The 25765-nt window shown below is 45.3% G+C and overlaps 1 protein-coding gene across 1 annotated transcript; it reads left to right on the top strand.

Moving 5' to 3' along the window:
- The first annotated feature begins 3336 nt into the window (after positions 1-3336).
- POLR3GL (RNA polymerase III subunit GL) lies at positions 3337-25508 on the top strand. Its single transcript, XM_069949781.1, has 8 exons — positions 3337-3411; positions 5731-5897; positions 8615-8744; positions 13524-13592; positions 14537-14593; positions 15029-15102; positions 16573-16683; positions 24132-25508. Exons 2-8 carry the CDS (start codon positions 5778-5780, stop codon positions 24216-24218), a joined length of 648 nt encoding a protein of 215 aa, XP_069805882.1. The 5' UTR covers positions 3337-3411; positions 5731-5777; the 3' UTR covers positions 24219-25508.
- The last annotated feature ends 257 nt before the right edge of the window (positions 25509-25765 follow it).

Genomic DNA, 25765 nt, shown 5'->3' with positions numbered 1-25765 from the left:
TAAACAGATCAGGTCATAAAGGAAAGACTCAGATTTCTCCTCTTTTCAAATCCATTCCTGGTTTTGGCTTCAAATCTTTGGCAGATAATCTGTCAGATAATCTTTCTGTGTAAATGGACCCTTATGCTAAGTTTACACGAGGCGATTATTGGCCTGATCGTACCATTAACAATTTCGAACTAACGATTTTTTTTTTATAACGATCAGTGTTTAGACGGTACGATATATCGTACAGAAATATCGCTTTGCGATTGTGCGCCCGCAGCCCGTCCTGCCCCCCCCCGCTCAATCGCAGCCCCCTGCGCCGCTCCGATCGCCCCCCCCCCCCGCCGCTCCGATCGCCCCCCCCCCACCCCCCCCCCCCCCCCCCGCAGCCAAGAGCATACGTTACCTGCTCCGCGCAGCAGGTCTTCCGTCATCCCCGGCTCCCCTCTTCAGCGCACTGATTGGCTGAAGAGATGAGCCAGTAATTTCAAACGGCTCCTCTTCAGCCAATCAGTGCTCCTCTTCAGCACTGATTGGCTGAAGTGGAGCCGTTTGAAATTCCCGGCTCATCTCTTCAGCCAATCAATGCAAGGCAGCACTGATTGGCTGAAGAGGGGAGCCAGGAATTTCAAACGGCTCCCCTTCAGCCAATCAATGCTGAAGAGGAGCACTGATTGGCTGAAGAGGAGCCGTTTGAAATTCCCGACTCATCTCTTCAGCCAATCAGTGCGCTGAAGAGGGGAGCCGGGGATGTCGGAAGACCTGCTGCGCGGAGCAGGTAACGTATGCTCTCGGCCGCGGTGGTGGGGGCGATCGGAGCGGCGGCGGGGGAGGCGATCGGAGCAGCGGCAGGGGGGGGGGGGGGGGGTGATCGGAGCGGCGGCGGGGGGGGCGATCGGAGCAGGGGCGGGGGGGCCATCGGAGCGGGGGCGGGCGATCAGAGCGGCGGCGGCGGTGATCGGAGCGGCGGCGAGGGTGGCCATCGGGGCGGCAATCGGAGCGTCGGCGGGGGGGGCGATCAGAGCGGGGGTGGCGATCTAGCCGGCGCAGGGGGCTGCGATCTAGCCGGCGCAGGGGGCTGCGGATGAGCGGGGGGCCGGGGGCGGCGGGCGGGGCTGCGGGCGGCCGGACTATCGCGCGACGACTGTTTACACGGAACGATCAGCGAATTTTTTGCGATCGGCGAATGACGATTTATGAACCTGTTAAAAGATCAAAATGAACGATTTTTCTATCCTTCGCCGCGTTTACACGAACGATTATCGTTCGAATTCGATAGTTATCACGAAAATTCGCCCGATAATCGCTCCGTGTAAACCCAGCATTAGAGGCACAATATGTAAAGTGGGCGCCAGTACTTAAAATATATGCATCACTATTTACTCTTAGGCCAGTTTCACACGTAACAGATCCGCAGCAGATTTGATGCTGCAAATTCGTAGTGAGATCCGCGGATCCCTTGCCTGTCATTTTTAATGAGAAGACATACTCGCAGATGCCAACTGATTGGCTGAGTGGGGCATCCAGACGCCATGAACCCCCGAAGCAAGCCGGAGCTAGAGCAGGTACAGTATGCTCCGGCCGGCGGGGGGTTAAGGGGGGCTGTTACTTACATAATCGTAGCGGCATGGCAATCATAATACCTCTTCCTCTGGTGCAGTGGTTAAACAGGATGTTCATTATTTTTTTTTCCCCCTTCAAAACAACTGGTGCTAGAACGTGTCAGAGATATGTAATTTAAAGAAAAAAAGAAGAGCGTGGTAGGCACAGCGTATAAAAATATGATAATATGAAAAGAGGTGCAAATAGCTAGTCAAAGAACCAATCTTTATACCAACCAAGAAAAAGCGACTAAACTAATTACAATTGTATGCACACTCAAACAATACTCAAAAATATAAAATAGTTTATTATGAAAAAAAACAACATCAACAGGAAATTTAAAAACACTTAAAAAGGCCTAAAAGGCCACATAGAAATACACAAGTGCCCCTACAATAAACAGAGCAACAAGTAATGTGCCAGGTGGAAAGAATTATTCCTGAATATATCAGAGCTCGCTACTAATATCATGGAGCAAATACATGAAAGAAAATATGAATAAATCAAAAAAATATAAATGTCCACAACAAAACCAAATACATACAAAAAAAAATGCCGGGGTGTTCTTGCTATTACAGCTATAGGTTGATCACTTGGAGCAATTTTTTGATTTTGTATGGATTTGGTTTTGTTGTGGACATTTATATTTTTTTGATTTATTCATATTTTCTTTCGTGTATTTGCTCCATGATATTAGTAGCGAGCTCTGATATATTCAGGAATAATTCTTTCCACCTGGCACATTACTTGTTGCTCTGTTTATTGTAGGGGCACTTGTGTATTTCTATGTGGCCTTTTAGGCCTTTTTAAGTGTTTTTAAATTTCCTGTTGGTGTTGGTTTTTTCATAATAAACTATTATATTTTTGAGTGTGCATACAATTGTAATTAGTTTAGTTGCTTTTTCTTGGTTGGTATAAAGATATGTAATTTATTCATTTAAAAAAAAGTCAAGTCTTCCAGTACTTATCAGCTACTGTATGTCCTGCAGGAAGTGGTATTTTTTCCAGTCTGGAGAGCAGGAGAAGTTTTCTATGGGGATTTGCTACTGACAGTGACAGAGGTGGCAGCAGAGAGCACTGTCAGACTGGAGAGAATACACCACTTCCTGCAAGGCATACAGCAGCTGAAAAGTACTGGAAGACTGGAGATTTTTTTTTTTAGATATGAATTATAAATCTCTGGTACTTCTCCCCTATAGTTCTCCCTCCTGCAGCAGTTATGGTTGGCACAATGCAGTAGGGCAGGGAATGTTCTAGGGCATTCACCACACCCAGCCTTATCCTTGGAGTTGTATCCCACAGATCACCATGTTTTTCTGTATCCTGTAGACATCTGGAGATGGGAATGTCCCTCATAGGCAGCCCAATAACAACGTGTCAGCCACATACGCCGCCATGACACTATCAGTTACCCCTATGTGCCAGTCAGAAGCACCATGATGACAGCGACGTTTACAGGACACGTAAGCTCCAATCGGTATAACCATAAAGCTCACAGAGCGTGCCCCATGATATAAACACTGAGCACCATGTTCTAGTCACATGACCGCACTCCTCATCTGACCCAGAGGCTGCTCCAAGGGTCACCAGCAGCACATCGCCCTCCTCTCATACTCGGCTGGGAACCGTCACCATGGTAACTGTACATTTCCCCTTGACTTCCGGGTTATCCGCTCTGTCCCGCCTCTGGGCTCTCTGATTGGTAGTTTAGTACGTGATTGGCAAAAGAATAGACCAATAGCTGTAGACAATCGGAAAATAGGATGACGTCATCAGTCAGCGCCGGGAAGCCTGCGTTCCACGTGTGAGGGAAAATGATATAAGGTAAACATAACCTGAGACCTGTTTATTGCTAATGCTGACTGGGAATTTTATTACAAGTAACGTTATTATGTATATATTTGTTGAAGTAAAGGAGCATTGTGGGATAACAAGTCCCAGCATGCCTAGTACCAACGATTCCGAAACCTGTAATGTTTTCACACACACATGTAATCCAAGTACTGGGTCTCCTGCTGTTACCAAACTACTACTGTCTGGGCCTGATGGGTGTTGTCGTTTTGCACTAGCTGCAGAGCCACAGGCTGGGGATCACAGGGTTAGATGATGAATGGATGAGGGGTATCACATCATAGTCTATGGGAGATGGGAAACTGAGTACACCAAATGCTCATCCCTCACCCCTGTTCTCTGGATGATCTCTGTCATCACGTCTCTATGGAGTGATGGCCACTAAAACTGCATGGATAGTTCTAGATGTGGATTTCAGAATCCTCAGTTACATGATCGCCCCCTTTCCATCTGTATAGATGCTTTCATATACAGTAGTGCCTTGGATTACGAGCATAATTAGTTCCGGGACTGTGCTTGTAATCCAAATCCACTCTTAAACCAAAGCAAATTTTCCCATAAGAAATCATAGAAATGCAGACAATTGGTTCCACACTCCAAAAATAATGATTTATTATTCTGAATAACATGTAACACAAATGAAAGAAAGTTTTAGAAACAGCAGAATATGTTATATTATTACAGTATAGCAAACAGCATGTGAAGTATAATGTATAGTAAGTGCATAACCTGGGAAAAACAGCAGCAGTTTGTAGATACAGGATGGAACAGCAGATCTCAATAATGGAGAGGATGGGAACACAAGGACTGACAGAGACTGCAGGGAGCATGGAGGAATGAGCAGGGCAGATGTGGGCACGCAGAGAGAGAGGGGTTAGAGCTAGGGAGAGATTACCTCCACAGTCCTGTCCCCTGATGTAAGCCCCAGCCTGAAGTGGATCTGCTATGATTTGGAAGGTGAGGGAGACTTCCTGGGTCAGAGTACAGAGCTGTAGACCCCGCTATGCAGACCAAGCTCCTCCTCTACTCGTGCTCCCACCCAGTACAGGGAGCTCTTAAACCAAAACACTCTTAATCCAAGTTACTTTTAAACCAAAGTACCACTGTATATAAAAGGGTCTATAATAGACATGAAGGGATAGTGACACAACATAAGACAATAAGCAGTGGTAACAGAGAAGAGTTGTCACTCTATCTCTATCAGATGCCGGTTAAGGGGGCATTCACATGTACAGGATCTGGCGCAGATTTGAAGTTGCAGATTAAAAGCAAATCTGCATCCTGTAAGTGTGAACGCCCCCTAAAAAGGGAAATCAAATGTCGCTGAAATTAAAGGGAACTAATCACACACAAATTGGCCATAAAGATAAGGAAACGTGCTGGTACATCAGCCAGCACGCTTCCCAACCATCCCCCTGTCCCCTCCGTCCCATGAACATTCAGCCCGCAAAGTTAGTTTAATAGTGTCCTGCGCTGTATGCGAATTACCATCTAAGTAGTCAAGGTGGGCGGGCGGCTGGTCAAGTAGTCACGGTGGGCGGGGGCTTCGTCATGTAGTCACAGGCTCCTGGGCCGCCTTCGGTGCTGTAATCACGCCCCTCCGGGCGTGTTGTAAAGCGGCTCCTGGTGACGTCACTCGGGGGGGGCCGGCATTGCACGTCGGCAACGCCGACGTCTTTACTAAGCTGCGCATGCGCAGTGCAGCCTGAGAAGACGCTGCTGTACTGCGCTTGCGCGGCGTAGTACAGCAGCGGCTTCACCCACTGTACTGCGCATGCACAGCTTAGTAAAGACGTCGGCGTGGCCGACGTGCAATGCCGGCCCCCCCGAGTGACGTCACCAGGAGCCGCTTTACAACACGCCCGGAGGGGCGTGATTACAGCACCGGAGGCTGCCCAGGAGCCTGTGACTACATGACGAAGCCCCCGCCCACCGTGACTACTTGACCAGCCGCCCGCCCACCTTGACTACTTAGATGGTAATTTGCATACAGCGCGGGACACTATTAAACTAACTTTGCGGGCTGAATGTTCATGGGACAGAGGGGACAGGGGGATGGTTAGGAAGCGTGCTGGCTGATGTACCAGCACGTTTCCTTATCTTTATGGCCAATTTGTGTGTGATTGGTTCCCTTTAAACTCTTCTGATCTGGTAGTTAAATAGGGAATACAGCTGCTATATGGAAGTTTTGTCATGTAGAGGCATTTCTATGGAGGACATATCTCATTGTTAATAGAATTGCAATGTTCCAATCTGTAGGACTGAAGCCTCATGTCTTTGTTTTTCACACAGGTTGGAATTTTAGAATTTTATGTTTTTACCCAAGTCAAGTTGAGAAGATGGCAGGACGGGGGAGAGGGTCAGGCCGGGGCCAGATGACATTCATTGTTCAGGCCATTGGCATTGGAAGGGGTGACACATTGCCTCCACCCACCCTTCAGCCTCCCCCTTTGTTCCCTGTAAGTAATTTATTTTATATTCTATAATATACCTGTACACCACAATTAAAGGGGATTTTCTGGAAAAATGGACTTCTTATCAGTCACTGAACGGTGAGTTGCAGACACCTGGCACCGTGCTGATTAGTGACTGATGAACTAGCTCATCAGTTTATTTTGCCTGGAAAAAAACTTTAAAGGTAACGAATCAGCCCAATTGGGCTGATATAGTTCCCTGAACTGCTGTATGTAGCTCCTGCAGCAGCCGCAGCACATACTGGCTGCAGAAGGAGCTGTATACCCGGAAAAAAGGACTTTAATCACCTGGGCGCGTGACAGGAAGCGGCGGGGAAGTATTCATCTGGGTGGCTCCCCACCCGTATCTAGTCACGGCGCTCTGCCTGTCAGCGCCCTCAGAGGGGATGATCGACAGGCAGAGAGGCCAGAGAAGGACCTCTCTGCCTGTCATTCATCCTCTCTGAGCGCGCTGATAGGCAGAGAGTGGTGACTAGATAACTGCTTCCCCACCGCTGCCTGTCATGCACCCGGGGGGTTAAAGTCCTTTTTTTTCCGGCTATACAGCTCCTGCTGCAGCCGCGGCCAGTACGTGCTGAGGCTGCTGCAGGAGCTGTATACAGCAGTTCAGGGAACCATATCAGCCCGATTGGGCTGATTGGTTCCCTTTAAGGCTGGGTTCACACTACGTATATTTCAGTCAGTATTGTGGTCCTCATATTGCAACCAAAACCAGGAGTGGATTAAAAACACAGGAAGGATCTGTTCACTCAATGTTGAAATTGAGTGGATGGCCGCCATATAACAGTAAATAACGGCCATTATTTCAATATAACAGCCGTTGTTTTAAAATAACAGCAAATATTTGCCATTAAATGGCGGCGATCCACTCAATTTGTTTTTACCTGGTTGCCAACAGATATGTGCAGCGTAGTTTTGGGATTATGTAGTTTACACCCATTATTCTTCTATAGCAGGTATCCTCCATGAAGAGTTTTGCCATCTCCACTGCACAGCACCACAGATGCCATGTGCATTAACAGTTACCCCTGTACAAGCAACCCAATGGCTTTTTGTTACATTTTTACTGGATTTCTCCTAAAATGCTATCATTTACTAGCACTTCCTTTTTATACACAATAGTTCCAAAGGACACACTTTATTAATCACTGTCTCTGTCTAGCAGAGTTGATTAACCATAATATTACGTCAAAAATATCACGAAAATAGCTTTACTATAGAACAATTACACAACACAAAGCTAAATTTTTAAACATGTTTAAGAATTTTTATTGACATAATTAAAAAAAACCTCATAAGGTAACATAGTGCAAAAGGATCCAGTAATTAATGACAGCCCAGAAACCACAATGTTGAAGTCACATAATCATGTAAACAAATATTTTTGTCAGCGTCTCAGTCACTGTATATGCCCATGCAGTGTATCCACATGGCCTCTTAGGTTTATTGCATGCAAATCTGCGTAACTTAGCCAATATCTAACAGAGTAATGAGAGCCGCTTACCCATCGTGGTATCTGGCGTCCGTAACCCTGACGCGCGTTTCGCGTATGGTCGCTTTATCAAGTTTTTTCAAGTTTATCAAGTTTTTTTTAATCATGTCAATAAAAATTGTTAAACATTTTTAAAAATTTTGCTTTGTGTTGTGTAATTTTACTAGCACTTCCTTCCCATACTTATCAGCTGCTGTATGTCCTGCAGGAAGTGATGTATTCATTCCAGTCTGACACGGTGCTCTTTTCTGGATCAAAATCCACATAAATATGTTTGGAGGCTCATTCCCATGTAGGTTTGCATCTGCTGGAGGTGGCCAGAAAGCCGAAAGCAGCTGAATGGTGATAGAGGCAGTGTGCTCCCTAACCTTTTAGGTGACCTGGTGGCTTCAAGCCCGCTCTATGTGCACCCTCTTAACTTCCATCATGATATACTGTCACTGACCTAAAATCCCAGATAACTCCTTTAATCGGCTGGATACCTGCACCATATGGCTTTTCCCTTCTTTTGCAGAGACAAGATCCTGAACATTAGAGGAAACTGAACAAGCTATGCTTTTTTTTCTTAAGTTGTAGAACAAGTCACTGTACATTGATAAATCTTTATTCACGTTAGAGGAAAATGTTTTTAAAGAGATTGTTTTAGTTTTGACGTCCTCCTCCCAGTTTGTAGACGTAATTGTGGAGTCTACAAGCTCAGATGATATCACGGATGGGACACAAGGATAAGGGTGGGTTCACACAGTATGTTAAATGTATGTGCTGGAGAATCTTATTAAGGAGTGCCATACAGGGGCATCAATCACCCATAAGCTCCCAAATAAAAAGAAAATGTATACAACTCAGTATGTTTTTTTCACTTTGTATCACTGTATAGTATAATCAACTATGCATTTTTCTACAGCCAAATTTTGCCCATTTATGCCAGCAGGTCAGAGGTCATGTGAATGGGTGGTGGTGGGGTTGTTACGTTTTACCTATACAATGGAAGCTCCATACATTAAAGGTACACTAGAGAGCCATGCTTGATGGAGCTGTAGACACCAGTGGGTCTTGATAATAGGACCTACTTTGCCACCCTAGCGTGTCCCGAAAGGATATGTAATAATGAGCTGTAGGCTCCAAATAATCAATGATCATGATCTCGATGGATGTCACCCTAGATGCCATAGTTTATCTTCTGCTTACATCTTGCCTCTTCCTGTACTAGGCCTTGGACTTCAAGCCGGTGCCTCTACAGACGGGTGAGGAGATTGAATATATGCTCGCCTTAAAACAAGAACTGAGAGGAGCCATGAAGAGCCTTCCTTATTACATCAAACCAGCGGCACCCAAAAAAGGTACCCAGACTTTCTAACATGCCTTTGGTTTCCATCTCACTACATTGTGCTTGCTGTCAGTGATTGAGAATATTTATTGTCTACAAGGGGCATTCTTGTCTTGATCCTGTTCAAGTGATGCCAAGCATGGCTTGCTACAAACCAACATAATCATGAATGGCATTGAGCTTCTAAACACTTACTGACAGCAAACGGAGGTCTTCAGAACAATGAGGAGCTTTTCATTATATAATGCTTAGCCTAAAATAAAAAGTTGAATCCTGTGCTCCAACCCATACAAGACTGGTCATGATTCTAGAATAATATAAAATCTTAAAGATAGTAAAGAATTACAAGACAACAATCTTACAGGTATGGAATATGTTATAGCGTTCTAAGATTGGTTTCTTGTGGCAACATTAAAAAAAAAAAGTGGTAGAAATTTTTTTTTTAAACTCCAGGGGGTGATCATGACCACCGACCACCGAACTTTTAGTCACACTCTCAGGGTTGCTTAGCATGTCCATAAGTGGGTGACATCCATACTTCTGGGGACACCTGGCAATGTTACCTGCTTGTGAACAGATGGTGCCCCATAATGATGCTGTCACCACAAGAATAGACTTTTAAACCATTTATTTTTAAAAATCCCTGGTGGTCTGTGATACACAGCTCCAGCAACATAATAAGATGACTGTAGAAAAATGAACACACCATTAGGTGGCGCTCTGCATGTGGTCCTATTCTGGACAATAAGAGCCATATACAGATCACGCGTAGTGGTTATGAAGCTTTAAAGTGTAACTATTATTTATCACTGAATGGATACGCGAATGGACCTGCCGCCACATTCCCTGCTCAGGTGGGAACCGAGATGGAATTCTACCGGCAGGGGCGTTGTATACAATGCAATCAACTGTGCTGCCAGAAGAATCCCATCTGTGCCTGAACAAGGAGCGTGGTGGCAGGATTTTGACAGCATATCCTGTTGCTAGTGAAGAATGAACCAAAAATGTTTGTTTAACCCATCTCTGAGATTTCTCTTACATGTATGTCAAGATTTTAGGGAGGGAAAGTATGAAGTGGATTCAAAAACTGAGCCCATCCTATACATTGTTGACTGTATTATACAGCTTACACACCAGCAGGGGCTGTTTAACCAACTACACATGAGTAAGGTTACAGTAAGTTCGGGTTCGGACATCTCTAGCCATAGGGAGCCATTAGCGATGACAGCATTGGGGGAACATTTATCAAAACTGTTGTACAAGTATGCCTGTCTTAAATAAAGTCCCGTTCCCTTTTCCGTGGCCGAATTTAATAAGAACCACATGCCACTTAGTCCAGCAGGCCGTTCCTGTGCCTGGCACAGGTCTTGGGGGACAAATCTACACCTGCTCGGGGGCAGGTGTACATTTGTATCATGGTTTATGGGCGTAAATATAGATCAATCTGGCACGGGAGGAGGCCACACCTCCTCCCTGTCTGGCCGCGCCCCCTGCCCATCCGTCAGGCAAGCGGGGAATACAGCTGGTGTACGCCATGGGAAGGGGGGAATCTGCCCCTTTTTCATGGCGTACGTCTGGAGCACATCTTGATAAATCTTTCCCTCTGGCTTCATGAAACATAGCACCAAACAAATGGCGGCATGTGTTACATAGTAACATAGTAAACAAGGTTGAAGGAAGACAAGAGTCCATCAGGTTCAACCTAGGTGAATCCTACTGTGTTGATCCAGGAAGGCGAAAAACCCCCACGGGGCAGAAGACAACCGCCCTACCACCTGGAGAATCTCCCCGCCCCCCCCCCCCCCCCCCCGACTGCAATGGCAACCAGAACAATCCTCGGACCAACGTATCACCAGAAATCTAATGCCCATAACTTGTAATATTATATTGTTCGAGAAAAGCATCCAGGCCTCCCTTGAACTTATTTAATGAATCGGCCATGACAGCCTCATGTGGCAGAGAGTTCCACAGTCTTACCGCTCGTACAGTAAAGAACCCGCGTCGATGCTGATGATGAAATCTTCTTTCCTCTAGACGTAGAGGATGCCCCCTTGTCATGGTTACAGACCTAGGAGTAAAAAGACCACTACAAAGACCTCTGTACTGTCCATTCATATATTTGTACATTGTGATCAGATCGCCCCTAAGACGTCTTTTTTCTAGCATAAATAACCCCAAGCGTGATAACCTGTCCTGGTACTGTAACCCACCCATTCCCTTAATGACCTTTGTTGCCCTCCTCAGCACCCGCTCCAGTTCACCTATGTCCTTCTTGTATACCGGTGCCCAAAACTGTACACAGTATTCCATGTGTGGTCTGACTAGTGATTTATAAAGAGGCAAAACTATGTTCTCATCTTTAGCATCTATACCTCTTTTGATGCACCCCATTATTTTATTAGCCTTGGCAGCTGCTGCCTAGCACTGATCACTAAGGTTGAGTTTACTGTCCACCAATACCCCCAGGTCCTTTTCAGAAGTAGTTTTACCCAGTGTTTTATTATTTAGCACATAACTGTACTTATTATTTCTATGGCCCAAGTGCATAACCTTACATTTATCCACATTAAACTTCATTTGCCATTTCTCCGCCCAAGCCTCTAGCTTCTCCAAATCCTTCTGTAATATGATATTATCCTCCTCTGTACTGATTACTTTACCCAGTTTAGTATCATCTGCAAAAATGGAGATTCTACTCTGTAGCCCTCTACAAGATCATTAATAAAAATATTAAAAAGAAGTGGACCCAACACTGACCCCTGTGGTACCCCACTAGTAACTAAAACCCAATCTGAATATTTTCCATCAATGACCACCCTCTGTTTTCTATCACACAACCAGTTACTTACCAGATCACGTTCATTGTTGAGGAAAATATATGGAATCATTAAAAACAACTTCCCTATGGATTTGTTGCTCTTCCTCCACTTTTATGACAGCAGAATTCTTTAAGCCACAGACTAATGATGAACATTGTTACATAAAGCCAGTGACAGATAAGCCTTGCAGGTTCATGTTTTGTCACGGACCAATTTTTTCACCATAAATTATCTTTGGGATTGAGAACTGGTCATGTAGTTTAGCTGATATGGCCCAACAGAAGCTTTAAAGGGGTTATGCAGGATTAGAAAAAGCTTTTTTTTTTTTTTTTTTTCAAAAACAGCGCCACCCCTGTCCCCAGGTTATGTGTGTTGAGCTTTATTCACTTCAATGGAACTGAGCTGCAAAACCCCACTCCCAAACTGAGGACAGGAGAGATGCTGTTTCTGGAAAAAAATAGCTGTTGTTTCAGGTGACTTTTCAGGATATTCTGTCATGTGGGTATACGTGAACAGTGCCAGACATTTTTCATCAGATTTCTGCTCTGAAGGCTCTTCTTGACTTAGTGGGTTGGGCCATGCCTCTATGGTGTCCAGCATACATTGCGCGCGCACACACACACACACACACACACACACACACAGAAGAGGGAATATAATCTTTCCATGTCATGGGGGGCTTTACACTCGTCAGTCTAAAGCCCCTACTACACTGGCAGATATGGAGGAGCAAGTGAGAGACAACCTGTCAGATTAGCACTCGCTTGCTCCTCATTCCCAGCTCGCTGCCGCCGCTATTACATGTGCCGACAGCAAGCAGGTAAGAGCGTGGGGAGCTGCGGGAGGGGCTCACTTCGTCATAGGAGATAGTGGAGGTCTGTTGCCGCCACTCCTATAGTGCTGAGCAGCGGTCAGCAGGCATTTGCCATAGTTCACGTGGAAAGACAAAGATCAGCCGACATTTTGCATTTTGGCTGATTGTTGTCTTTTAACAGGAGCTATTACAGCTATTACGGCCCCTAATAGGCCAAATAATCGCTTGGTGCAATAGGGCTTTAAGGGTGCCTTTACACAGATTTATCTGACAGATTTTTGAAGCCAAAGCCAGGAATTGACTATAAACAGAGAACCGGTTATAAAGGAAAGACTGAGATTTCTCCTCCTTCTCAAATCCATTCCTGGCTTCAAAAATCTGTCAGATAAATCTCGTGTGTAAATATTACCCTAAGAATGCAACAGATTTGTCAAACAGCCGGAGCCATTGTAATAAATCCGGCACATTCCTAGACTGTCTGGCCTACATTTCCACTGTCTAACAATTAGTTTGTTTTAGTGAATCCAGGCATCAGTTCATTATGAATTCTGACGTCCCCTTTGAAGTCATTGGGGATAATCCGGAGAAAGTCAGCAGCATTTGCTTTGTGGCTGTGGCTTATTAAACTCTCGTCCACTTTGCTGTAATACACTGTGGCGTATGGGCCGGGTTATTAGATGGTCACAGAAATCATCAGTCTTGTGCTGGTTTGTCAGACTTTCTGGATTAGCAGATGCTGTAGACCTATATTACATTCCTGTAGATTGTATGGTAGTGAGCGTTCAGTCTCCAGCATCCGTGTCTCAAGCCGTCGTCTTCATCCTCATCATCCCCCGATACCCGGCAGATTAATTAGCAGGAGCCCATCATGCCATCTGTCTGCAGGATTTATTACCTCGGATGAATGCATTGTCACGTAGTGAAGTAACGAGGGCAGCGTCCGTGCACGGCTTTATAAATAAAGACGCTTCCTTTTTGTATCCTGGCCCGATGCCTGTCATAGACTGCACCAGCGACTAACCGCAGGCTGTGGCTCCCTCACTTGTGATTGGTCGGCGACTGCTTCTCTCACTCTCTACGCTTTTCTATTGATTTTGCCTGTTGGTGACGCACACAGCGCTGCATCTATTTTTATCCTCTTCTTCTTTCTCCTGCTCAGATGTGGAGCGATACTCTGATAAATATCAGACGTCTGGACCTGTTGACAATGCCATTGACTGGCACCCCGGTAAGATCTCACTGCTGCATTGTGTTCATTACTGGAAAGATCTAAAGGTGGCCGATCTAGAGGATAATAGCTCAGGGCCAACCAATAAAAGATATAATAAGTGAGGCCATAGAGATGATGAGGGTGGTGTACTCCTCGCCTCAGTCAGCCCATGGCACAATGCTCAGGATTGATGCTTTATAAGAAAATGTGTTTTATTGTTTGTTAATTTATTCGTCATGTAACCACTGGGGCCCCAATCAGGTGTGACAGTGGCCACATATATGCTTTTTATTATAGTCCAGCTGACGCTACTTGCGGTGTGCCGTATGAGAAGAGCCATCCATAGGTCTCTTTACCATTAGAAGGGCTCCCCTGAGAGTAGCACCATTAATAGTGCTCTCCTATGAGAGGTGCCACCTGGAAAGCTCCCCAAAGAGTGGTGCCACCTGTAGGGATCCCCCTATAAGTAGCGCCATTTGGAGAACTTCCCATTGAGTTATGCCATGGCCATAAGTGGCAGAAAGTAGCGGCAGGTGACAGGCTTCCTCATGACTAGCGCCATCCTGCAGGCTCCCCTGTAAATGACAGCATAATGCATTCACACTAATTAAAATAGGCGGAATTGCGCAGCGAAGCCCCCGCCACAGACTCCGCCCAGAATCCCACCTGTCTCAATGTGTCAATGGGATTCCACCGCGCGGCTCTGCTCAAAGAATTGAGAGGTCAATTCTTTGAGCGAAGAGCAGAGGCGCACGAGGCATCCCATTGTCTCACTGAAGCAGGCCCCAGCCGCGGAATTCCGCCTGTTTTACTCAGTAAACACATACTGTAAGAGGGGTCTGCCCTGTAAATGGTTGCCCAGGACTATCGACCCCAGTAACTGTTCTACAAGTGCCCCTGGGTATACATAGAAGATGTGTTGATGCAGGAAGCTGTGAATTTAATATAAATATATCTTCTAGATTGGAATCTTTTGCCTCGGGAGCTCAAGATCAAAGTGAGGAAGATACAGAAAGAGAGTAAGTGGTAACAGAGTATGTTATCCCATGGGTGTGGTCATATCTGGACTTCCATAAGGGCATATAACCTTCATAGGAGAAACACGTGGGGTGGTCCTGGAAGTGTTCGTATAAAAAAAGAGAGAGGACCTGGTGCAATCATTCTGCGGTAGTGGCTGTACCTATAACAGATGATCACTGGGTTACCCAACAAACAGATCCTGTTCCTGAAGTGGCTGATAACAGAGAATAATAGCTTGCACTCAACTGCACAGAAATGAGTGTTTGTAATAACCAATAGCAAAGTGGCTTAAAGCCATGTAAGTCTGTCGCCCTCTAGTGGCAAGACTGCCAAACCTATTGGAGGTTTGTAGTTGCAGTTTTGTAATTTCCTTTCTTTCTCACCCTACCTTTAAGTGTTTATTAGAGGTTTCCTCACTTTTGCCTTCCCTGCAGAGTCCACCGTCGTTCTTCCAAAACACAAGCAGAGGGTCCCGCTGGATAAGGAAGAAATCATTAAGAAGTTGGAGGTAGGCTGATAGTTGTATACCCATTGTATGATGAAATTGTGATGTTAAATGCAGCAGCATAGGAGTGTGCTAAGAACATGTATAGTGGGAAAAGCTGTATAGCATAACAGCAGTACAGAGTATGTCAGGAGAGTGTTGTGCTGTGACCCTTAGGACAGCAATGGAAAGTTCCATGATGTCTGGGAATAAATGTTACATAAGTGGTAGGTTGCTTCAGCAGCACAGAGTGTTTCAGGAGAATATGTTGTAGGCGGCAGTGACTGGTGGTTGTGATTAGAGAACAGGATGGTTTGTGACAGGACACTGTAATGGTGTCAAGAGGGGGAAGAGAAGGTCACAGGCCAATAGTGTAAGGAGCAGGGTAATACAGCAGCACAAAGATTAGTGTATCCTCTATTCATGTTGGCGAGAACATGGCAGAGACATAGACAAAAAGTAGTTCAGGAGCATAGTGGGGCTTTATTCACAGCTGCATAATTTATGAGGGGAATCAAATGCAAGGATACAAATACAGTGCCACAGCAGCACAGAGTATTTCAGTGGAGGAGTGGTATGTTGCTCTCTAATCATATGATTGTGTTACAGATAAAACAGATGCTAATGTTGGGATGGGGGAATTGAAATAGGGGCATACAAACAGACAATGCCCCAGCAGCACAGAGTATTTCAGGAGTTTGAAATGCTTTGCAGCTGGCATATTGTACTTCATAGTTTAGGATGCAGATCATGGAAAGCTGCCCCACCTCCCACAAACCTTCTTATATCTGTAGTCAGTACCCAGCATGCACCACCTCACTGTAGAGTAAAGCTGCATATGTCAACATGCCCCCTCTCTCTATGAATCTTACACACAGACCCTAAACTGCTGGGAGAAGCGTGGGAGTGATGAACCGGGAATCGGCAGCAGCAGCAGCATTATCGCTGTCACATTTCCCTCAGATGCCTCCCCCTCCCCCAGCCAGCAGCCATGATTGCTGTATTACTAGACAAGTCATCATTACCTCAGACAATACATATACATGTAATTGTTCTCCACCGCAGCAGCTAGCAGACAGCACCGATCCCCACAGCGATCACTAGCTGCCATGAATCACTAACAGACAACAGGTAATTTCCTAGACAAGGTAAAGTGCTATTCCGACCGTGCTGGTCCCTATTGTCAGGGCTTCCTATTATCCATCCCAGCACGTTGGAAATGCCCACCCAGCCAGTCATTGGCCACAGTGGTGACAGGGCGGGCAAAGTAAGAGCCCATGGCAAGCAAGAGTATGGGCTTTTTATTCATACAGAAGTACCCCTTTAAGAGTCCCAGGAGGAAGCAGTTGTTGGTCGTGGTGGTTGTCACTCAGGTTTCCCAAGAACAGGTGCATTATGTATACTTAGGAATGTACTCTATTATAGTATCTATTATTATTATTATTATTATTATTATTGTAACGCATTGATAACTAAGATTTTCTGTGTCCGCAGAACCTGGAGAAAAAGGAGGAAGAAGTCAGCTCGGAGGAGGAGGAAGAGAAGAAGGATGAGGAAGAGGAGAAGGAAGAAGAGGAGGAGTATGATGAAGAGGAACATGAGGAGGTATTACTCTGGTTTTATGGTGGATAATATGCACATAGAATATATGTAAATGATAAGAAATGAACATAAGACGTTACATATAACAGAGGAGCCTCAGGCTGAGTACATTTATACAAGTCACAGAACTCATGTCATGACTGATATTCTATCATTTACAATAGGAGATACAGTATTCTATGTAATAAACACTGCGGCTGCTGCAGATCTGCTTTTGAAGAGTAAAGGGGGATTCCTGTCCACAAATCAATATAAACACACCCTCATCCACATCAAAAGAAGGTCTGCAGCAGCTGAGGTTTGTGTTATAGTGTTCCACTGCAAATGGTGGTCTGCAGAAGCTGTAGCTGTGGTGTGAAAGGTACCATGTGTCTCCCTGACCTAACAGCTATCTGATAGTATGTGCACACTACGGGACCCGGACGGATCCCCCGCCACGGATTCCGCAGCTCGCACCCGCTTGTGGCTGCGCACATCTCCGCCTGTGCCATAGACTCCATTCTATGCACAGGCAGATTCCACCGTCCACACGAAGAATGAACCGGTTCATTCTTTGGGCAGACAGCGTAATTTGCCTGTGCATAGAATGAAGTCTATAGAACGGACAGAGATGTGCGCGGCCGTGAGCAGGGTCGAGCTGCAGAATCCACGGCGGGTGATTCGCCTGGATTCCTTAGTGTGCACATACCCTAAAGTGTCAGCAATTTGGAACTTGAGTTGTAGCTGACACATTCACTTTAAGGCTGGGTTCACACTACGCATATTTCAGTCAGTATTGTGGTCCTCATGTTGCAACCAAAACCAGGAGTGGATTAAAAACACAGAAAGGATCTGTTCACACAATGTTGAAATTGAGTGGATGGCCGCCATATAACAGTAAATAACTGCCTTTATTTCAATATAACAGCCGTTGTTTTAAAATAACAGCAAATATTTGCCATTAAATGACGGCCATCCACTCAATTACAACATTATGTGATCATAGCTTTCTGTGCTTTCAATCCGCTCCTGGTTTTGGTTGCTATGAGGACCTGACATGAGGAACAAATACTGCCTGAAATATACTGTGTGTGAACCCAGCCTTATATTGCAACCTCATGTCAGGTCCTCATTGCAACCAAAACCAGGAGTGGATTAAAAACACAGGATTTGTTCACACAATGTTGTAATTGAGTGGATGGCCGTCATTTAATGGCAAATATTTGCTGTTATCTTAAAACAACGGCTGTTGTACTGAAATAATGGCAGTTATTTACCGTTATATGGCGGCCATCCACTCAATTACAACATTGTGTGAACAGATCCTTTCTGTGTTTTTAATCCACTCCTGGTTTTGGTTGCTATAAGGACCTGACATGAGGACCAAATACTGCCTGAAATATACTGTGTGTGAACCCAGCCTAAGGGTGCGTTCACATAGCAGCATGGTGGCTCAGTGGCAGGGCCGGCCTTAGGGTAAATAGCGCCCTGTGCGAAACCTTTTTTTCGGCGCCCCCACCCCCCCCCTTAAGGTAAAATAAAGCTCCTGCAGACGACATGCAACACCCATCACCCTCCCCCATACACACAACTACCCCGGCAGCCATTCACACAACTACCTGACCCCCCCCCCCCCCATACAAACAACTACCCCACCACACACACACACACAACTACAAACTTTAAAGCAAAAGCCAGGAATGAATTTGAGATGAGGAGAAATCTCAGTCTTTCCTTTCTCTGTTTATAGTCTGTTTCTGACTTTGGCTTCAATAATCTGTCAGATAAAAATCTGTCTGTGTAAACTCACCCTTACAGATATCCTCCTGAGCAAGTAAAATGTACATCTAATGCTGTGTTTCCATATTTGCATTCAGAATGCATTTTTAAACACATGGAAAACAACGTCCCTATTGCAAGAGCCGTGTCAATATTTCCAATAATCCCCACAACATTGGAGAGGAAATGGCAGCGTGGTTTCATCCATGTTTGGATACAAATGTGGAAATAGCCTAACACCACCTGCTGGCCACAAAAGGGGGAAAAAAACACTGAAAACAAATGTGTAGTTTTTCTGAAAAATGCTATGTGACATGTAAGGGCTATTTTATAATACTTTATTGAAAAGTTTGGGGGAGATTTATCAAACATGGTGTAAAGTGAAACTGGCTCAGTTGCCCCTAGAAACCAATCAGATTCCACCTTTCATCCCTCACAGACTCTTTGGAAAATGAAAGGTGGAATCTGATTGGTTGCTAGGGGCAACTGGGCCAGTTTCACTTTACACCATGTTTGATAGATCTCTCCCTTTGTGTTCCTATCTGGAGATATATATATATATTAGAGATGAGTGAACTGTTCGGACTTTTGGTCCGACGGCATCGGCACTCTCTCATTATGCCTGCGATCCCGGCCGCATAGTTGCGCTCCCGGGAATATTTGGCCAGGATATTCCAGGGTATCCATGGTAAATTCCCTGGAAAATCCTGGACGCATACTCACGGGAGCGCAACTATGCGGCCGGGATCGCAGGCATAATGAGAGAGTGCTGATGCCGTCGGACCAAAAGTCCGAACAGTTCGCTCATCTCTAATATATATATTAGATTAATGCTGTATGTATGCAGTGCATCATAGCTATCAGCATCCCATCATAATTGGGCCGCATTCAGATGACTTCAGCTGGTGACTATGGTCAGACCGCTTGCTGCTGGTATACGCAGATGTAACAGGACACAATAGCGCAGCATATCCCACTATTAAAGGGGTATTCCCCCCAAAAGCAAAAAAAATGTAATGCACCCAAACCTAGCTATTCTTACTCACCAAGTCCCCCCGAGTATTTTGAGCCGTCTTCCATCTTTCTAGCTGCTGTCGTTCCTGAGTTACAAGTTTTTCTAAAACATGGTCTATAATCAAGATAGGAAACTACATTTCCCATCATGCAATGCTTATGTCTGATGATGAAGTAGCAGAGCTGAGATGATGATGGCGGCGTAGCAGAGCTGAAATGGTGATGGCATAGCAGAGCTGAGATGGTGATGGCATAGCAGAGCTGAGCTGGTGAGACGGTGTAGCAGAGCTGAGATGGTGATGGCATAGCAGAGCTGAGATGGTGAGACGGGGTAGCAGAGCTGAGATGGTGAGACGGGGTAGCAGAGCTGAGATGGTGAGACGGGGTAGCAGAGCTGAGATGGTGAGACGGTATAGCAGAGCTGAGATGGTGAGACGGTGTAGCAGAGCTGAGATGGTGAGACGGTGTAGCAGAGCTGAGATGGTGAGACGGTGTAGCAGAGCTGAGATGGTGAGACGGTGTAGCAGAGCTGAGATGGTGAGACGGTGTAGCAGAGCTGAGATGGTGAGACGGTGTAGCAGAGCTGAGATGGTGAGACTGTGCAGCCGCAGTGACCGCATGTGATGGGGGTCAGTGAGCCGCGGGCGATCGGGGGGGGAAGCCGCCGGTGAGCGCCCAGCAGCCGCAAGTGACGGGGGACAGTGAGCTGCGGGGCACGGCGCTTACCGGCGGCCCCGCGCCGTGAGAAATTGATGGACCTGGGGGGGGGGGGGGTTGACAGTGAGTGACGGGGGACAGCGCAGCGGGCGAGCGGCTTGGAGCAATTGACGGAGGGGGAGAGGGAGGGGTGACGGGTCACAGTCAGGGGGTGAGCTCTGGGGCTGGGGGGGGGCACACGGTACCGGTGACTGCTGTTAGAGAAGGAGTCAGTGACAGCTGCACTGATTGATCACTGTTTCCCTCTCTAACAGCAGCCACCGCCGTCCTCCTTCACTTCAGATTGGCTGGGATAGAAGCGCTTACCCGGGCCATTGAAGAGATGGAGGACACGTGATGCCGTCTCGGAGGGTGCGGGCCAGGAGCAGGGAGCGTGTCGGAGTGGACTGAGAGCTGATGATTCTATGCAATCCGTGGGGGTGGGGGCACCTAGATAACAGCAAAACTGTGCAGAATCCTTAATAAGTTTATATTGAAAAGATGGAAAGCTACAGGTGGGCAACATATTAATGCAAAAATAATTTTGGGGGGAATACCCCTTTAAGTCCAGTTACATTTGTGTATATCAATGGAAAGTGGCCTGACCAGTCACTGACTGACCACATTCTGCCAATTAAAGTGAATGGGAAATCTTTTGTGGTGGGCTGCTGCTGCTGATGTATGGCACTGGCTGCACTCATCATGTCCTGTGTATTAGAGACCCCCTATAGTATACACACCTCTGGCCTCTCCTGCCTCCTTAGCTGTGACTTTTAATTATTACAGCAAGTCAGGTTTACCTCATTCACTGCAAGGGTTAAACCTGTCCTGCCCCAATAAATCAAAGTCACAGATAAGGAGACACAGGGAGAGAATGAAGTCTGTGACAGGACTGCTGCCCCCCACCTCAGTGCTGTACTGTCCCTGTCACAGCCCACTCACAGCTACCTGGCAGGATTCACAGCATGAGCAGAGATGGAGGTAACATGGAGACATTACTCACATTGGCTGCTGCTCTGTGAGGATGGGCCAGCCGGGGGAGGGGCGCTTCCTCTCTCTCTGCTCTAGCCGCAAGTCTCTCTTCACTCAGAAGCTAAGCTGATTGGTGGAACGGCAGGGGAGATCGTACAGTTCCACCTATCAGCAATAAAAATGGGGAGAGTGGAGAGTAGGATTATACCACTGCTGGGGGCAGGAGGTGTGCAGCTGTCTGCCAGAGCGCCCCCTAGCTGGCTGCGAGTGAGGCGCCCTGTGCAATTGCACAGGTCGCACACCCCAAAGGCCGGCCCTGCTCAGTGGTTAGCACTGGGTTTAAATCCCACCAAGGGCAACATCTGCAAAGAGTTTGTATGTTCTCTCCATGTTTGCGTGGGTTTCCTCCCACATCCAAAACATACAAATAGGTGGATTTAGGATTTGTGAGCCCTAATGGGGACAGGGAGCAATAATTGGCAAAGCTATGTAAAGTGCTGCGAAATCTGTGTGCGCTATACAAATAAAAGCATTATATACAGGATCACCAGCAGATTTGAAGTTGCAGATTTTCTTTGAATCTGGGTCATCAAATCTGCTGCGGATCCTGTACATGGTAACGCATCCTAAACGGGGTTATCCAGGATCAGAAAAAGCACAGCTTGTAAAAACAGCACCACCCATGTCCCTGGATTGTGTGTGGTATTAAAGTTTAGCTTTAAGCCCTTTAAAGGAACATCGTTATAAAGCCCCCCCCCGCACAGTTTCTGATCAACTGACTGTTACCATCTTCCCTCATAGCCAACGGAAAAACAACTTTGGAAATTTCCAGTACCATATGTAAATTACCTTTTATGTAGTCATGTGGAAGGTCCTGGGTGGCGTGAAAAATCTTCTCTCTGGTATTGAAGGGTTTCTGCAGCGTCATGGAGAACGGAGGGACCACCCTGTACTTTCCTTTGAGTGCCAATATCATCGCAGGACCGCTCAGTACATGAAACACCAAGTGGGGGTTGGATGCCGATGTACTGTGGAAATCGGGCCCAGCAATGGCGTTGGCACTCAGGGGACATTATAGGGTGGTCCTTCCATGACGCTGCAGTCCCATCCACTCCTAGAGACGTGATCAGAGAAGATTTTTTTTGCGCCACTAAGGACCACCCACATGACCACATAATGTACATATGCTGTGGGAAATTTTTAAAGTTATTTTTCAGGGGGTATGAGGGAAGCTGACAGCAATCAGTTATATATTCAGGCTTTATTACAATGTGTATATATAGGTGCATAGCCGTTTTTCTTTGTGCCCATGACTGAGATTCACCCATAGACCTACATTTGGATTCTGTCTTGGTCACATGGCACAGAGCTGGGAGAGAATGTGATTTTTGGGGTCAAAACACCCAGACTCCAACCAATCAAAATTTCGACAAGTTTCTTGACTTAGGGTAGCTAGCTTCACACGTACCGGATCCGCAGCGGATTTCACTCTGCCAGTTTGCAGCGAAATCTATTGCACCCCTAAAAGGGGTTATCCAGCAAAAAAAAAATTCTTTTTTTTCCTCAAATCAAATGGTGTCAGAAAGTTACATTAATTTGTAATTTACTTCTATAAAAAAAAAATATATATATCTCAAATCTTCCAATGTCCTGAAGGAAATGGTGTTTTATTTTCAGTCTGACACAGTGCTCTCTGCTGACATCTCTGGCAGAGACAGGAACTGTTCAGAGTTGAAGAGGGTTGCTATGGGAATTCTCGTTAAAAACCTCTCCTGCTCAGGACAGTTCCTGTCTCGGCCAGAGATATAAGCAGAGAGTACTGTGTCAGATTGAAAATAAAACAACATTTCCTGCAGGACATACAGCAGCTGATAAGCATAGGAAGACTTGATATTTTTTAATAGAAGTAAATTACAAATCTATATAACTTTCTGACACCAGTTGATTTGAAAGAAAAAGATTTTTGCTGGACAACCCCTTTAAAAATACTGCGTAATACAGCCTTCGCTCCTGCAGAACATCTTGTTGATAGCAAGATCTTTAAGGCGTTTCCAGCCGCATCTTATTGGTGAACGTGTTTGTATATTTCTAATGTATGTTGTATTTCAGTTCTTGATCTTTGCTTTCTGTGTATGAATGAAAACTTATTCTCTCTTAGTTGGAGTTTAAAGGAGAAATCCGGCGAAAATGTTTATTAAAGTATTGTATTGTTCCCCAAAAGTTATACAAATCCCCAATATACACTTATTATGGGAAATGCTTATAAAGTGCTTTTTTCCCTGAGCTTACTACTGCATCAAGGCTTCACTTCCTGAATAAAATGGTGATGTCACAACCCGACTCCCAGAGTTGTGCAGGCTGTGGCTGCTGGGGAGGATGATGGCAGAGGGAAACTGAGGGACACAGGGCACCTGAGGGACATTGAGCATCCCTCTGCCATCATCCTCTCCAGCAGCCACAGCCCGCACAGCTCTGGGAGTCGGGTCGTGACATCACCATGTTATCCAGGAAGTGAAGCCTTGATGCAGTAGTAAGTGCAGGGAAAAAAGCACTTTATAAGCATTTCCCATAATAAGTGTATATTGGGGATTTGTATAAGTTTGGGGGGGGGGGGGAGAATACAATACTTTAATAAAAATTTTCGCTGCACTTCTTCTTTAAATGGAATAGAGGTTGTATACACTAGTCAAGCCTTACAACTAGAGATGAGCGAACCTCGAGCATGCTCGAGTTCACCCGGACCCGAACTTTCGGCATTTGATTAGCGGGGGCTGCTGAAGTTGGATAAAGCCTAAGGCTATGTGGAAATCATGGATATAGTCATTGGCTGTATCCATGTTTTCCAGACAACCTTAGAGCTTTATCCAAGTTCAGCAGCCCCAACTAATCAAATGCCGAACAATCGGGTTCGGATGGACTCGGTTCGCTCATCTCTACTTCCAACATGTTACCTATTGGTGCACACCCTGTGCAGAGCGCCTCACTGTAACCCCTGTGCGTTGTCATTGCAGGAGACGGATTACATCATGTCCTACTTTGATAATGGTGAAGATTTTGGAGGAGACAGTGATGACAATATGGATGAAGCGACGTACTGAGGCCCTCTCCCCATCTGCTCTGTAATGGATTAATGCCACCACTGGAGTTTATCCTCAGCTCAAAATGGTTTTACAGACTTTTTTTTTTTTTACTTGGTTTTTAGATAATTTTATACAAAACTTTTAGCATTTTAAAATATATCTTCATGTATCCCTCATACACCAAAAAAGGAAGGATTATATTGTTTACACTGTAAAATATATATATAAAAAAAGTTTTAATATTTAACTCCTTCCCCTAAACGTAAATGGCTCTAAAGCTGGGTGACAACCAATAGCACTGACATGACCTGTCCCATAGGTGGCGCTGTCCAGCTCCCCTTACAGCTCTGAACTCCTGACTTGCTGTGTAGTGATTCATATTTCATGTTCGGGACTGTGGAAAAGCTGACTGACAACCCTGTGGGAACTATAATGGCTTATGGGTTGTCACATAGCTTCCCCAGAAAGAGACAATAACTTAGAAAGCATGGCATCAAGTATCATTGCAGTCCAGTGTGCAGGCAGCGGATCAGTCTGATATATAGTTTTATAGGAAACATCCTAAGATAACTTGTCATGTACATGAAACACTTTTAATTCTGGACTAAGTTGTCATGTGGGCGGTCCTACATAGTGATTGACACTTCTCTATATCCAAACCTATACACAGTTTGACAACTTAGCCCAGAATTAACAGAGATTCATATGAATAAATTACCTAAAACTATATATCAGTTTGCTGAGCTCATCCTGCTTTATAACATGCTTTTTTAATGTTCATTTAAAGGTGTCGTCTGAGATTACAGAATTTGTTTTAGCCAGAAACAGCGCCATTCTTGCCTGCTGGCTATGTCTGGTATCCCTGTTCATTCACAACAACTGAATGCAATACTACAACATTATGTTGTTTGTTTGTTTGTTTGTTTTTGGGGGGGGGGGGGGGTAAAAAAGAAACAAAATTGATTTCTGCTAGTCTTAAGGCGCTGTTATAACAACAGATATCCGATTGACAGATTATTGAAGCCAAAGCCAGGAATGGATTTGAGAAGATGAGAAATCTCAGTCTTATGACCTGTTCTCTGTTTATAGTCCTTTCTTATAGACGTTGGCTGCACAAATCTGTCCGATAATCTCCTAGATATCTGTTGGTGTAATAGGGTCTTTATGTCTATAAGGTTCCTGAACCCTCATTAGCCTAAAAAAAGTAGGGAGTCTGACCCGGCACTGACTGTGAATGTTAATGATATAATACAAGAAAGTAAAAATTGCTGAAATTTTTGAGAATTATAAATTTTATTGAATGTAAAATCTCATTCTCTGTCTTGTTTTTGTACCCTGGCAATACTGTCTATGGTCCAGCAGGTGGCGCTTTACTTAATCTGTTTTACTTGTATCTAAAAGTTTTTCTGGACTACGCAATATGGATGTGTTCAGGAGAATAACTTAATTTTATCAAATAGGGGAGGGAATATTATGGCGATATGACTACATCCAGTGTGATGAAGTCCTAGCCTTGCGGAAAACTGTCCAGGTCCCAGACGGCCCCTATAGGGCTTCATCAACCT

The sequence above is a fragment of the Dendropsophus ebraccatus genome, chromosome 13, assembly GCF_027789765.1.
Source record: "Dendropsophus ebraccatus isolate aDenEbr1 chromosome 13, aDenEbr1.pat, whole genome shotgun sequence".
Lineage (NCBI taxonomy): Eukaryota > Metazoa > Chordata > Amphibia > Anura > Hylidae > Dendropsophus > Dendropsophus ebraccatus.
Note: the sequence above shows the minus strand (reverse complement) of the source record. Positions and strands in the feature narration are given on the sequence as shown.